This window comes from Monodelphis domestica, chromosome 1 (genome assembly GCF_027887165.1).
Source record: "Monodelphis domestica isolate mMonDom1 chromosome 1, mMonDom1.pri, whole genome shotgun sequence".
In the NCBI taxonomy this organism is placed as follows: Eukaryota; Metazoa; Chordata; class Mammalia; order Didelphimorphia; family Didelphidae; genus Monodelphis; species Monodelphis domestica.
In genome coordinates, this window is record NC_077227.1 from 291,338,848 (window position 1) to 291,353,867 (window position 15,020).

General features: G+C 34.6%; 1 protein-coding gene across 1 annotated transcript in view; it reads right to left on the reverse strand.

Annotated features, from left to right (window-relative positions):
• Positions 1-331: 331 nt before the first annotated feature.
• Positions 332-15,020, reverse strand: part of PSMA6 (proteasome 20S subunit alpha 6) — a 28,520-nt gene continuing 13,831 nt past the window's right edge. Inside the window, exons 2-7 of the mRNA XM_001363073.5 lie at positions 13,605-13,699; positions 12,241-12,322; positions 9,496-9,651; positions 5,841-6,019; positions 1,333-1,427; positions 332-536 (exon numbers count right to left, since the gene is read on the reverse strand). Coding sequence (XP_001363110.1) covers positions 479-536; positions 1,333-1,427; positions 5,841-6,019; positions 9,496-9,651; positions 12,241-12,322; positions 13,605-13,699 — 665 coding nt within the window. The 3' untranslated portion in view covers positions 332-478. The remainder of the gene's footprint in view (positions 537-1,332; positions 1,428-5,840; positions 6,020-9,495; positions 9,652-12,240; positions 12,323-13,604; positions 13,700-15,020) is intronic.

The window sequence follows — 15,020 nt, forward strand, 5'->3', positions numbered from 1 at the left end:
GAACAACCTGTTGTCAAAATTGTAAAATAAAGGCACTTCCATGCTAACATACTGTGTAGTATCAAAGGGGGAAAAAAATTAGGTGAAATTCAAGCTCATGGGTGAGATTTTTGGTCAAGGATGAATTACTTTGACATTTGGTTATATTTGAAAGCCTAACCCTATCTTGACTGTTTATGGTAGTTATTCCAAACAATTCTAACATTCTAGTAGGAGACTCATATCCAATGAATTCACAATTTGGGAATAGTAAACTTCTTCAAATCTGCTTTTACTTAAAGGCTTAGTTTTTAGTCTGGACTTAAAAAAAAAAAGAAAAAAGGGACACTCATTTTCTAAAACCTCGGTTTTATTTATTCAGAGTCAAGTCCACTTCAGTGGGGATATGGTTCCTCTTTCAATCCAGACCCACTGATGAATGTGTTGGTTTTTATCAAATCTCCTGGTCAGCACATAGTTGATTAAGGAGACTACAGTGTTAATCTCTCTCAGCTAGAGCTACAAGGTGTGTATCGATCTCCGATTCTGTGAGAATCCTAGAAGGCAAAGGGGAAAAGAATTAAATGCCTATGAATTGGTAAAAACAAAACAAAACTATCAAATAATCTAATGTGTTTTCCTAAAGTCTGTTTCTGAAAGAACAGTAATGTTCTATGGCTTTTTGTTAAGAGAATTAAGAATTTTTTCAAATAGCTACTACATCATTTAAGTTTAAAGTACACAGACAGTATAATAGGTTAATGTACTCAAGTGTTGGAAGTTGGAAGTATATTGCAAAGAAGATGACTCCTACTATTATGAAATAGTAGGAGTCATCAGTAAAATCTGACAGTAAAAAGACAGTAAAATCTGAAAATGGATGGATGTTCAAACACCTTTAGGAAAAAAAAGCAAAAACTGAGATAGTGCTTTTTTTGAGATAGGCATTGAAAAATGAAACATTGCAAGTCTCTTAAGCCTAGTTAAAACAAATTATTGACACTGAATTTAAGTACCTTAGAATCACAAAAAGATTATTGATTACTACTTTCCCTTGGCTATTAATTTGAATTTAGTATTTTAAACTTTGTTTCTTAAAAAAGAGTACTCTATGCAGAGTTGCTCGAAAGTGAAAGAAAAACAGCAAAAATGTTTTCAATAAAAGTCATCAAGTAGGTTTGGCAGAAGAAAAGCAGTCATATATAATTCAAAGGATCTTCCCTCTCAAATTTTCTGATCCAGCATTAACTGGGTCAAAAAATAGCTCCTATTGTAGTTTAATCTAACTTTAGAAAAGGATGATCATTCATATATACTTTCAAGTAAATGAACATGACTGAAAACATAACTCACCTGAACTTAGGGTTTTCAACTGTAACTACTCCAACTTCTAATTCTGAAGGTTTGAAATCAATGGATAGAACAGTAGACAGGCATGTTATTGCTGTCTGCAAGAAAAATACCATATATATGAGAATATACATTAATAGTTCATCATTTTTACATTTTACCTTATTTTATTTTTATAACAATCTTGAGATAAATAGAGTAGGGTTTATTAACTATTTTACAGATGAAAAAACAATTCATAGTCCCTTGTCAAAAGTCAGAGTAGTGACAGAACAACATCCTGTGCTCCTCTTCCCCTTTTCATTCTTGGTTGCTCTGTGGCATGTCAGGCACCCCCCCCCCCCCAACAAATAAATAACTAGTATTGGGTCCTCATGACCAAGCACTGAATAAGAAGCAAAAAAGGAAAAGAAGAGGAAAGACAAGGAGGGAGATCTGGAAAACGCTTTCCCAATACTTTGCCAAACCTGGGTGGCCATGACTCTACTGATTATTAAGCCTGGACTCCTTCCACTAAACCTCACTTCCTTCCTAAGTTCTTTGGTTTTTACCACTGATTTATTATTTTCTATAGATATCAAAGGTCTTCCCATTTATTCTATGTTGAAACTCAAATCAAAATCTGTCCCTAATGAAAAAATACTTTCCTAACAAGGCTAGGTTCCTATTAACCCAACTCAAATAAACTGTTTAATACAACAGATAATTTTCAATGATGTAGAAGTTTCAGTCAAATTCACATACATAAAGTTACACATAAAAGAGACTTCATACATCTTCTACAAAGCTGGACTGCATTTCTGATATGACTTCAAAGCTATGTTTAAAAATAATAGTAGTTCACATTTATAAAGTACTTTTTAAAAATAGTAAGCATTTGTCCCCAACAACCCTGGAAGGTAAATGATATATTATGACTATTTTGCTTTATGAAGAGACTAAGGCTTAGGGAGGGGTTAAGTGACTTGCTCCAAGTCACACCTAGCAAATACAGAAACTCAAATCCTGTTCTAACTCTTGGTTTTTCCATTCCCTTCTCCCAAGAACAACAGTTTGGGATTCCTCTTACCAAAATTCCTTAAAGGAAATAACACTATTATCTCTCCCAAATATCATTGCTAATACTTACATTTAGTATTTCTTCTATAACTTATGAACATTATCATACATATGGCATATTGGCTTTCATATAGGTTGCATTTTTTTATCATGAGTTCTTTAGGATAGATTTGGATCATTGTATTGCTGAGAATAGCTGTTTATTGTATAGTATTCCTGTCACAGTGTTCTCCTAGTTCCATTTATTTTTATATTCTCTGCATCAGGTCATGTAAGTCTTTCCAAGTTTCCTGAGCTGCTTCTGTTTGTCATTTCTTACTGCACAACAGTATTCCATTATAACCATATACTGTAACTTACTGAGCCATTCCCCAATTGAAGAATATCCCTTCACTTTCCAAATTTTTGCCCACCTAAAAAAAAACTGCTTTAAATATTTTTGTACATAAAGCTCCTTCCACAGGCTGATATTCGGAGGGGGGAGACAACACTTTGGGATCCTTGGAGGGGAGACCAGGAAAAGCCTACATGAACTAAGTCTTCAAGGAAGGTAGGAGAAACGGCAAGTAAGAAAGTATTGCTATATTATAGGTAGATGAAAAAAAAAACCTGGAAAAGTATGAAGAGCAAGAAATGCCAAATCAAAACTTATTTTATTTTTGTTTCTATAAGATGGAGAGATGAGGAGACAAAGAGCAAGCTAGAGGAAGACAGATCTGAGCTTTAAGAAAAAAATTGACTTTGGCCACTGTTAGTCCATTGCAGGGTCAACTAGCAAATTACTGCAATAGTTTATTTCTTGAAGTGATGACAGCTGATGTCTATACCTATCTACAGAAGTCAGAAACATGAAGATTGTATAAGTGGAACACAAAGTAGGAGTTAAGGATGACACCAAAGATGTGAGCCTGGGCAACAGGAAAGATGGTGGTGTATTGCACATTAAAAGGAAAGTCAGGACAAGGTTGAGGCTTAGGGAGGAATGGGGTGAAGGTAGGGAGATATAACCTGAAGGAACAGAGCTAAGAAATTAATATTTATGAGAAATAAGGTCAAGTAGTACCATACTACAAAGCAATAATTATCAAAACAATTGGTCCTGGTTTAAAAAGCCAAGTTAATCAGTGGAACAGATTAAATACATATCATATGGAAACAAATTAACCTAGTAGCATTGGATAAAACCAAAGACCCCAACAACCTAGAATCACTATTGAATAAAAATTGTCAACTGGAAGAAATAGGTTTAGATGACATCTGCCACATAGCAAGATAAGCTCTAAATGAATACATGACAATTTCCTATCTCATCTATGGATAGTTTGAGAGTTCATTACTTAAAAAGAGAAAGGATCACAGAAAACAAAATGAACAATTTTTTTATTACATGAAACTTATGTCATACACAAAACTGATGCAACTGAAACTAGAAAGGATAGAAATCTTAACAGCAAGTTTCTGTGATAAAGATTTGATTGTGTGTGAGTGTGTGTGTAATTGATTCAAATTTCTAAGAAGAGTCATTTGCAAATTGATAAATGGTCAAAGGACATGAACAGGTAGTTTTCTAAGAAAGAATGTGAGCTATCAACAGCCATATGAAAAAATGGTTCAAATCACTAATAATTAGATAAATCCAAATTAAAGACTAAGATTCCACCTCACATACAAGTAAAAAAGTTGACACAAGTGAAAAAAAAGCAATGTTGGGGAGCTACAGGGAAAACAAGCACACTAATATATTGCTAATGGAGCTGTGAATTGGTCTGGAGAGCAATGTGGAATTATGCAACAAAATTTACTAAAATTTACATATTTAATTTTCTATACTCCAACTTAAAACAAGTATTTTTTTTTTATGTGCATACATGTGCCAAGCTCTGGGATACAAAAGAAAGGGTACGGTTCTCATATAAAGGAACTTCTAGTCTAATGGGGTGACAACATGCAAATGTACAAAGATAATATGTAGAATAAACTGGAAATAATCTTAAGAGAGAAAGTACTAGCATTAAGGAAGGCTGAGAAAGGCGTCTTTCAGAAAGTAAGATTTTAGTTGGAACTGAAGAAAATCAGGGAAATCAGGAGATAGAGATGAAGATTTTTAGGCATGAGGGGAGAGGAGAGTTAGTTAAAATGGAGTACAATGTTTTGAGGTAAAGCAAGGAACCATACTGCTAGACTGTAGAGTACATGAAGGGGTATAAGAAGGAGTCAAGTTGTTAATTGGTTTTAAAAGCCAAAGAATTTAATATCTGATCTTTGATGTGGAAACTACTGAGGTTTATTAAAGTAGAGTAGGTGGTAATGACATAGTCAAATCTGTACTTTAGGAGGATCAACTGAATATATGATATCCTGAAATAGGGACTTGAAGCAGAGAAACCAACCACTAGGCCTGCTGCAACAATCTAGATGTGAGATGATAACAGAGAATTAAGAGAGTATACAAAAATGTTACATGGGTAGAAATGACAGGACCTGGCCGACTGGACTGACTGCTTATGGAAGTGAAATAGAATAGAGGTAAGAATAATACCTAGGTTTTGAGTCTAGTAGGGCTTGCTTTTTTATTTTTAAACTCTTACCTTGTTTTGAAACAATACTGTGTATTGGTTCTAAGGAGAAGAGTGGTAAGAGCTAGACAATGAAGGTTAAGAGCTTTGCCCAGGCTCACATAGCCAGGAAGTATCTGAGGCTTGATTTGAGTCTTTTGTCTCTAGGCCTGGCTCTCAATCCACTGAACCACCTAGGTGCCCCCATGAGACTAAATTTTTTTTTTTACAATGACTAATGCAGAAATTTGTTGTGCTTATCATGACCTTCCCCACATCAGTTTCCCTGACTGGTTAAAAAGAAAACAAATTTTGGTTAACTGAAAAAAAAAAAACTTAAAAAATTTAATTACATTATAAGGGCAAAATCCAGTTTGAACCATTTGACATACAACTATAGACATTTCAACTTCACCTGCTTCTTTTCTATCACCCTAATCCTTTGGGATTTTGTCTTTCTTTTTTATTTAACTGTGTATGATAATAATGGAAATATTTCATGTCTCATGAGATAAATTCTGTTATTAAGCTTTCAACTCAAATGCCAACTTCAGTTATGCAGTGGAATATAAAAAACACTATAATCACATATGACAATAAATTCAGGAGAGGCATCATAGAGGAGGATAAAGAACACTTAGATTTAGAGTGATTTAATAGGTTCAAATCCCAACTCAAATACTTACTGTGGTCAAGTCACTTAATCACTTAAAGCCTGAGTTTCCTTAACTGAAAATGAAGGTAATGCTTTCACTATCTATCTAATAGTATTATTGCAAGGAAAGTATCTTGAAAAACATAGAGCTCTCTAAAAATATAAATTATGGTTTTGGTTGGTTAAGTTTAAAATATTTTTAAAATGTTAAAGGAAAAAAATTCAAATTTTAATAAACTCACCTCTACAGTTTGTTCAAATGTCCAGTCAAATTTTTTCTTCACTTTCTTTTCAAGAAAACTGGTAGACTCAGTTTGTTTGACTCCAGCTGCAGTGGCCTTAAATCCACAGTAATAACCTGCAGGATCGCATTTGTATACTTGAGGGCCTTGTTCTTCATCAACACCAATCAATATCATACCTGGAGAGGGAAAGATCTATATCAAATATTCCGTAGCTTTAATAGTGCCCTTCCTTCCTCCCTCCCTCCCTTTCTTCCTTCCTTCTTTCTTTCTTTTATTTTTTTAAAAAACCCTTACCTTCCATCTTTGAGTCAATACTGTATATTGGCTCCAAGGCAGAAGAGTGGTGGTAAGGGCTACAGGGTCACACAGCTGGAAAGTGTCTGAAGCCAGATTTGAACCTAGGACCTCCCTGTCTCAGGCCTGGCTCTCAATCCACTGAGCCACCCAGCTGTCCCCTAATAGAGCCATTTCTTGAAGCTAATCTAGGGGTATATTTCATTAATGACCAATTTTAATCTCTCTCAAGACAGATTTGGTTTATTTAAAAACTAAACAATCAACAAACCATACAGCCAACAACCCCAATATATAAAAGTGGAAAAACTACAAAACAAATAAATTAGGCTTAATTAGTGATTTCTCAGTTGGGGGGAGGGGGGAGTATTTGTCACTATATTTCTTCAGCAAAAAAAAAAAAGTAGTGCCATTGATGCATTTATGACAATGATTTCTAGATAAATCCCCTATCACTGAATCCAACCTTTTAACAATAAAAGTTAAAAAGGAACTGCTATAGCTATTGTAATAACTATAGTAATATGTATGATAGTACATGTATGAAACATTTATTACCTCCCTCTTTCTTAATGAAGATATGTTTTGTCATTAGTTGCTATAATTATTCAACATTAGATTTCCTTTTAGGTTTCTTTTCATTTATATCATTATAATTATTGTTTTCGGTTCACTTGATTCTATTGTCTTGCTTCAAGTCAGCTTATAGTTTCTTATGTTTCTATTATATTTTCTTATATACATTCAACAATTCTCTAATAGGCATCGTCTTCTGTTTAAGGTCTCTGCAATAATATTAAGTACTACGATGAATACTTTGGTATATATGAGTTCTTTCCTTCTGTCTTTGACCTCAAGTATATTCAGGTACAGGCTTGCTGGGTCAAAAACAATTTAGTGATTTTTTTCCTTGCATAATCTCAACTTGCTTGGGTAAGCTGGAAGAAGTAACAAATGGGTCCTCTACAAATTTAAATTATATGATTTCAACTAGTTCCTTCTCACTGCTGCAAAGCTATCATTCTATTCTTCCTGAACTCTATTGCACTCCGCACAGCGGCTGTTCCAAACTGTCTTTCCTCCTCCAGGCTCCAACATCATTTTTTATTGCACTCTGAATCAACAATAGAACTAGCTCCAAACTTTAATGAGAAAATAGAAGATCTCTATTATCTTATTCTGTATTGCAACCCTTTCTGGATTATTCTTTGTTATATAAATTACTAATGTTATTGTTATAATAAACATAATTATTATTGTTATTATTGCAACTAACCTTTACAAAGCTTTAAGGCTTGCCTTACACATGTTGCCTCATTTGATCCTCATAACAACCCTGGGAGGGAGTGCTATTATTTACCTCATTTTATAGAAGAGAAAATGGAAGTTAAGTGATGTCCCCAGGGAGTTGGGAAAGATCATAGGCAGGATTTGAAATCAAGTCTTCTCTGACTCCATGTCCAGCCCTCCCAGGTAGAAAGGTAGATTTAGTAAGAAGGGGGCATTAGGTGGCACAGTGAATTGAGAGTCAGACCTGGAGTTGGGAAGACTTGGGTTCAAATATGGCCTCAGACACTTCTTAGCTATATGACCCTAGGCAAGTATCTCACCCCATTTGCCTTTCTTGCCCTTCTGATTAAGAGTTCAAGAAAACTTGAAGCTTAGGAATTCAATAAGATTAAACTGTTACATCCCTATATGAAAAGATGATACTTTTAACATTAAAGAACACCACTATTAGGGTAGTTAGGAGGAGTACAGGACAAGAGTATGAATTGAATATAATAGGATAATATCTAAAAAAATGTAGAATAGGGCAGAAGGTGGGTAATTATCAGAATTGGCTCAAAGAGGGAATATCATACACTTTCAGTTGGGTATAGAAATCTGTCTTACCTACAAGAAAGTAAGAGGGAAAGGAGATTGGAGGGGGAGGGGACTGCTAATAGAAGGGAGTGAAGACTGAGGAAGGAGAAAAACGTTTTGAGGATGGACAGAGTGAAAGAAGAAAAAGAGTAGGGAGACACTTAGGAGAATTGTGAACTGATTTAACCATTCTGAAGAACAAAGGGATACCCTTTGACCCAGCAATACCACTACTAGGCCTATAAAAAAAAGATCAAAAACAAAAAGGAAAAGGGCCTATTTAAACAAAAATATTTATAGCAGCTCTTTCTGTGGGGGCAAAGAATTGGAAAATGAGAGAATACCCATTAACTCAGAAATGGCTGATATATGATTGTGCTATATAAGACAAGTCGAATGATTTCAGAAAAACCTGGACTTATATGAACTGAAGTGAGTAGAATTAGAATATGTTCACAGTGATAGCAATACAGTATGAAGAACAATTTCAAATAACTTAGCTAATCTCAACAATACAATTATCAGAAACAATTCCAAAAGACTCATGAAAATTCTATCTGCCCCCAGAGAAAGAACTAATGGAGGAGTATGAATTCAAACCAAAACAAGCTTACTTCACTTTCCTTTTTTAGTGTTTTAAGTTTTCTTCCACAAAAAGAAAAATATGGAAAAATGTTTCACATGATTGCACATGTAAAATCTATTAACAGATTACTTACTGTCTTAGGTGAGGGAAGAGAAGGGGGAGAGAATTTGGGACTTTAAAAAGTTTTTTTTTTAAAAGAATGTTAAAAATTGTTTTTACATGTAATTGGGGGAAAATATTATTTTAAAAAGGACATTTATTCTGTGAAAAGAGAATAGATGCTGCTAAGAAGTATTCAGGAACCACTTACTTGATTACTCAATTGCTTTCCCTTCTCTTTTCTCCCTAATTACCTCATTTATTCTAATTCTTCACTCATCTTCTCGTGTTGTCTGTCAGATACTTCTTTCACATAGTGGCTAATGCCTCTCAAATCTTTCAATTATTGTTCATATAGTAGCAATAAAATTTGAAAATGTCATAAACATCAGGCAAGATAAAAATAATCAAAATCTACATTCTCTTTATCTGAAATTATATTTAAATTAACATAAATTTCCCATTTTATCTTAAACATTTCATAAAGAATGAAAAAAATATCAACAATCTAATTTTTTCTTGTGCTTCTGGTAATAGTCAAATTTTTAGATTAAGATATTATTCCAAGAAAATCTTAAGATTTACTATAATTTCATTACAATTCCTTGTTAATCTAAATTGTGTTGGTATGTTCACCAAATCATGAGTCCCCAGATATCACTATAAATGGCATAAAATCTTAGACATTTATTTCAATAAAATATGTTGTTTAACAGAATTCTTCTTATATATCTTCTAAAAACTAAAATAGATAAATTCTTTGATGTCAAGGAAGAGGAAAAGTTCAAAATTCCTTAACATACTTACAACAGCCAAGGGGCCGCATTTCAGCATTCTGTGTGTAAACCTGAGAAATATCTGCAATCCTTTTACACAACATATCCACAGGGATCTCATAGCCATACTTGTATTTCCAATTTGCAGCTTCATAGCGAGCTCTTTGTACCTGGGACCTGCTGTCAGCTGAGAGAAAGACAAAAAAGACCAGAGTGATGAAAAAAGAATATTCAAAATTAGATGATACCCAAACCTAAAGGTATGGGAGAATCTAAATGGCCATCATCTAACTTCAGGCTTAAATATGTGGAGCCCTCACACCAAGGTATTCTTTCCAAAGCTGGTGCCTGCCCTGTTCCCTGCCACACCCTCACATATCCCTGGATGTCCCCAGACCCCAAAAAATGATCAGAAAAGGAGTAAAGGAGCCCAAAGTGGGGAGGCTGTTGTCGCTATGACCAGGACTCATATTGTAGTATGCAGAGGCACAACACTGGAGACAGCACAGCAATCAGTATAAAAGTCTCAAGGTTGTGGCCTTGTGCCTGAGGAGAAAAGGAATTGTACTAGAGCCTAAGATGAATCTGGAATTGTAGCCAGAGCCATGCAAGTTCCAGAAGCAGAGGCACACCTGTAATCAGAGCTTTAGCTGATGTCATATCTTCTCTTCTAATTAGGTTAGCAGCTTTGAAAAAGCCTTACCCAGACTCAAGAAAGAAAACCCTGTTAGCCTAAGATCTGCCCACCTGGTCTCAGAATCTTTAGACTCTGGGCTTCCACATGTCTCTCCTGTCAAACTTCTCAAGAAGATCATCTAGGATCAGCTCCCTTGTTGTATAAGTAATAGAACTGATACCCCCAAAAGGAATGAATGGCCATATGACCATGGGCAAGTCTCTATGAGTTTCAGATTCCTCCTCTGTAAAATGGGAACAATATACACAGTATCTACTTTATATGACTGTAGGGGAAAATATTTGGTACTCTGAAAGTGACATGTAAATACAACTTTTTGGGAATAGAATACATGCTCACCATTCTAAAAAGGGAGCAGAATCCCAAGTTCTTTGGAAAAAGAGGTAGATTTGGAAAGGGAACTGGTTTAGAAGCTGGTGTCTGACCTAGGAGAGAACACCTCACTTAATAAAGCAGTGTGGCAGAAATTAGGCTTAGAAATATTTTACACCACTACAAGAAATGATAAGATGAATTCAGAAAAAGCTAGAAAGATCTGCATGAAATGATATGGAGTGAAATAAACAGAACAGGGAGAACATTGTACACAGTAGTAGCAATATCGTATGATGAATAACTGTGAAGATTTGGCCACTCTCAGCAATACAATGATTCTGGATAGTCCTGAAAGACTTATGATGGAGAATGCTATTCACCTCCAGAGAAAAAATTATTGGTGTCGGATGGATGCAGATCAAAACCATAAGGTAAGGATTCACATCAGTGTTTTTTGGGTTTTATTTTGGGGTTTGGGTTTAGTATGAGTGTGCTTTAACAACAATATGGAAGTGTGTTTTGACTGAAAATAAAATTTAATTTTTTAAATATTTTATACCACATATCACAATATATTCAAAATGTTTAAGTTAGGTGGGCAGTGCCGTACTTATAGCACTATAACAAGTAAAAAACATTTATGAGTAGATGATCATCCTAACTTCCAAAAGGCACTGATCATGATATACAAATATAGGCCTTTAATATACTCTCTTCAAATGTGACTAAGAGACTGCCTTGTTCTTGTTCCCTTGTTCTATTCCCATGGGAAAAAGTTTAGAGGTGATCTAATTCCTATGAGAGAAATTTCAAAACTTACAAGTTAAAATCTTGACTACATGTCCCAAGAAATGTTTTACGAAATATTATTTTCTCTCTTTTTGGATTCTTATATCCTTACCTGAAATTTACTGAAAATCTCAAATCAGTTCATGTCTAGAATTTCCCAAATGTACAAAAAAGTATTCCTAGCTCCTAAGTATAAACACTTAAGGTAACAAATTATTTCACCCAAGAGAAAACACAAACAATGCCCAGGAGCCCATAAACAGATTCAAAAGACTAAATCCTCTGAAAACAACTACATAAATGTCAGAGACAATATGAACATTCTAAAAGGTAGTTATCACACTGAAAGCTTTATAAAAGACAATGTTCGTGAACTGGAACGACCTCCAGGAATCGATGCAGAGTGAAAAGAGCAGAGCCAGGAGAAAATTGTACACAGAGACGGATACACTGTGGTACAATCGAATGTAATGGACTTCTCCATTAGTGGCAATACAATGATCCTGAAAAACTCAGAGGGATTTACGAGAAAAAACACTATCCACATTCAGAGGAAAAATTATGGGAGCAAAATCGCAGAAGAAAAACAACTGCTTGATTACATGGGTTAATGGGGATATGATTGGGAATGTAGACTCCAACTGATCATCCTAATGTAAACATCAACAACATGAAAAAAGTTTTTGACCAAAGACACATGTAAAACCCAGTGGAATTGCGAGTCAGTCATGGGAAAGGGTGGGGGAGGGGAGGGAAAGAATATGATTCTTGTAACCAAGGAATAATGTTCTAAATTGACCAATTAAATAAAACTTAAAAAAAGACAATGTTCTACCATAGTTAAAATCTTAAAGTTTGCTGTATATCATTAGGACTCATTGCTAAGAATCTAGCATAATACAGAAAGTAATTATTATTTTTTAAATTCAAAATAAGGAATATAATTTAAGATTTTATCTAAATTGAACAAATTACCTGTCATTCCTGTCATCACACAGCCAATATTTTCAGTTATTCTGAATAAGTGAGTCACTGTGCTAGAATCCAATAACTTGTCCTAAGGGAAAAATGTGAATAAAAGGTATAATTTAAAAAGAAACTACAAAAGAAAAAGCAGACCATTAGATTATACCATATTGTAAATTTCTTCACTATGTTAACATTTTTTAAAAATCCCTTACCTTCCACCTTAGAATCAATACTATGTATTGGTTCCAAGGCAGAAGAGTGGTAAAGGCTAGGCAATAGGGGTTAAGTGACTTGCCCAGGGTCACACAGCTAGGGAGTGGCTGAGGTCAGAGTTGAACTTAGGACCCCCCATCTCCAGGCCTGGCTCTCAATTCACTGAGCAACCCAGCTACCCCCATGTTAACATTTTTGAATACTGTGTTTTGCAAATATTAGGTATTTAATTTAAATATGTTTGATTAACTATGGTATATATCCAAATCTATTATAAGATTTAGAATTATAAGCTGACAATGACATGTTTCATTAATAACTAACGAAAGAAAACAATAAATTAGTTTCATAACCTCTCTGATCTTGTTTCTGCATCTGTAAAACAATGGTAACACCTATATTTATACCAAAGTTGTAAGAATCAAATAAAATAATATATAAAGCACTTTGTAAATTTTACATAAAAACTAAATGGAGGAAGAGTATCTGTTATCCAGATCATGAAACATGAGACAGGAGGAGGGGAGCAACAAACTAGACTGTCTTCAGGAAATTGAAGATTTATTCTAATGACCCTCTAAACCAAAGATCCATCTTTTAAAGTTATTTTTTTTTAATGATGGTACATGGCTACAATGTGTATGGTTCACAGAAGAACTTTAGTATGGGAAGAAATAAAGTTGAGGATATTCCAAAGTACAAAAAAGAATAGCAGATGCTATGCTAGACAGGGTTGTGACAAATCATTACAAACAAGGAATTAAAAGAGGAAGAATTGTGAAGAAATATATGAGCAGAAAGAAAAAAAGGTAGGTCATATAACAAGAATAAGAGACATTCAGTAGGCTCCATTGGTATTATTACCATTTCAAAAGAACTTGAGGAAGATTCTCCAGTATATTGGTGAATGAATATTCACCCTTAAGGTGAAGTTCTGGGTTTATATAATCAAGAGTTAAACAAGAATGAACAGACATGAATAGGTTGAAATCTGTCTTAATGGGGAATTGGGAAGGAACATTCACAATCATGAGATCAGATACACTGGAATATAGTAGAATTTTAACCATGGTTACACATACAAAGGTACATAAAATCATGGATTTTTGAATGCCTGCAAACTAAAATATCCAAGTAAATTAATGAATATTACTTACTGGTACTTTCTTCTGTGTAACAATTACAGCACAGTCTTTCCCTCGGACAGCTACTGATGTAAGACCACCTTGGTTAATAGCTTTAAAAGCATATTCTAAAAAAAATGAAAGCAATCAGAAAATTCATCTGATTAGTCCATTCATTTACAAAGCAGTATCTTCTCCATGGTAAGCAATTGTCTTTTTAAAAAAATTCTACCTTTCAAATACACTTAAATTCCTTTTCCAAAATAACAGCTCAATGATGGGTCTAGAGAAGGAAAGGACCTACGTGCACAAAAATATTTTTAGCAGCTTCCTCTGTAGTGACAAAGAACTGGAAACTGGGGTAAGATTGAGGGAGGGGGTGTCCATCAACTGGGGAATAAACGAGTAAGTTCTGGTATATGGTCGTAACAAAATAAGATTGTGCCATAAAAAATGATGAATTTAGAAAAATCTGGAAAGACTTCTAAGAACTGATACAAAGTGAAATGAACATAATTAGGAGAATATAGTATATACAGTAACAGAAATTTTGTACAACGATCAACTATGAAAGAGTACACTATTATCAGGTCTCAAGATAATCCCAAGGGACTCATGATAAAAAATGCTATCCAAAGCTAAAAAAAGGAATTGTTGGATTCTGATTGCAGATCAAAGCATGCCATCTTTCACTTTATTTCCTTCACAGGTTCCCCCCCTTTAAATCTTAACTTTTTGTCTTCCAAGGCAGAAGAGCAGTAAGGACTAGGCAATGGGGTTAGTTAAGTGACTTGCCCACAGTTACAAGGTCAGGAAATGTCTGGGGCCACATTTGAACCCAGGACCTCTTGTCTCTAGGCCTAACTTTTAATCCACTGAACCACCTAGCTGAGTTCCAAGTGTAATAAATGTAACAGCATATATCTTATGTATCGCATGAAATCACTAGTATAACCTCTAACAAACCATTTATTGTGGGGATGGGGATGGGAGGAGGATGAAAAGAATCTGAATCACAAAGTGTCAGAAAACAACTGTAAAAAATTATTTCTACATGTAATTAAAGAAAAATTAAAAAAAAGAATAAGTCTAGAGGGACAGCTAGGTGGCTCAGTGGATACATCTGGAGATGTGAGGTCTCAAATTAAAAAAGATGGGTCTAGAAAGTGAATTTTTCCACACTCTGCTAGAAACATCATCTGAAAGGGAATGACTGGATACTGCACTGCTCATTGAATAAATCACCAGATTCAATAGTCTGACATTCAAGACTCGAACCTCCTATATATATAGTCTTATCTCATGTATCTATATGTATCCCCTATTTTCCAAGTTTATTCCAACGTAGTCCACTTTCTCTGTACCTTTGCAGATTTTGTCTCTGGAATATCTACCTTCCCTCAATCTCAAATCTGCATCTACTGAAATTCTTCAAGGCATAGCTAATGC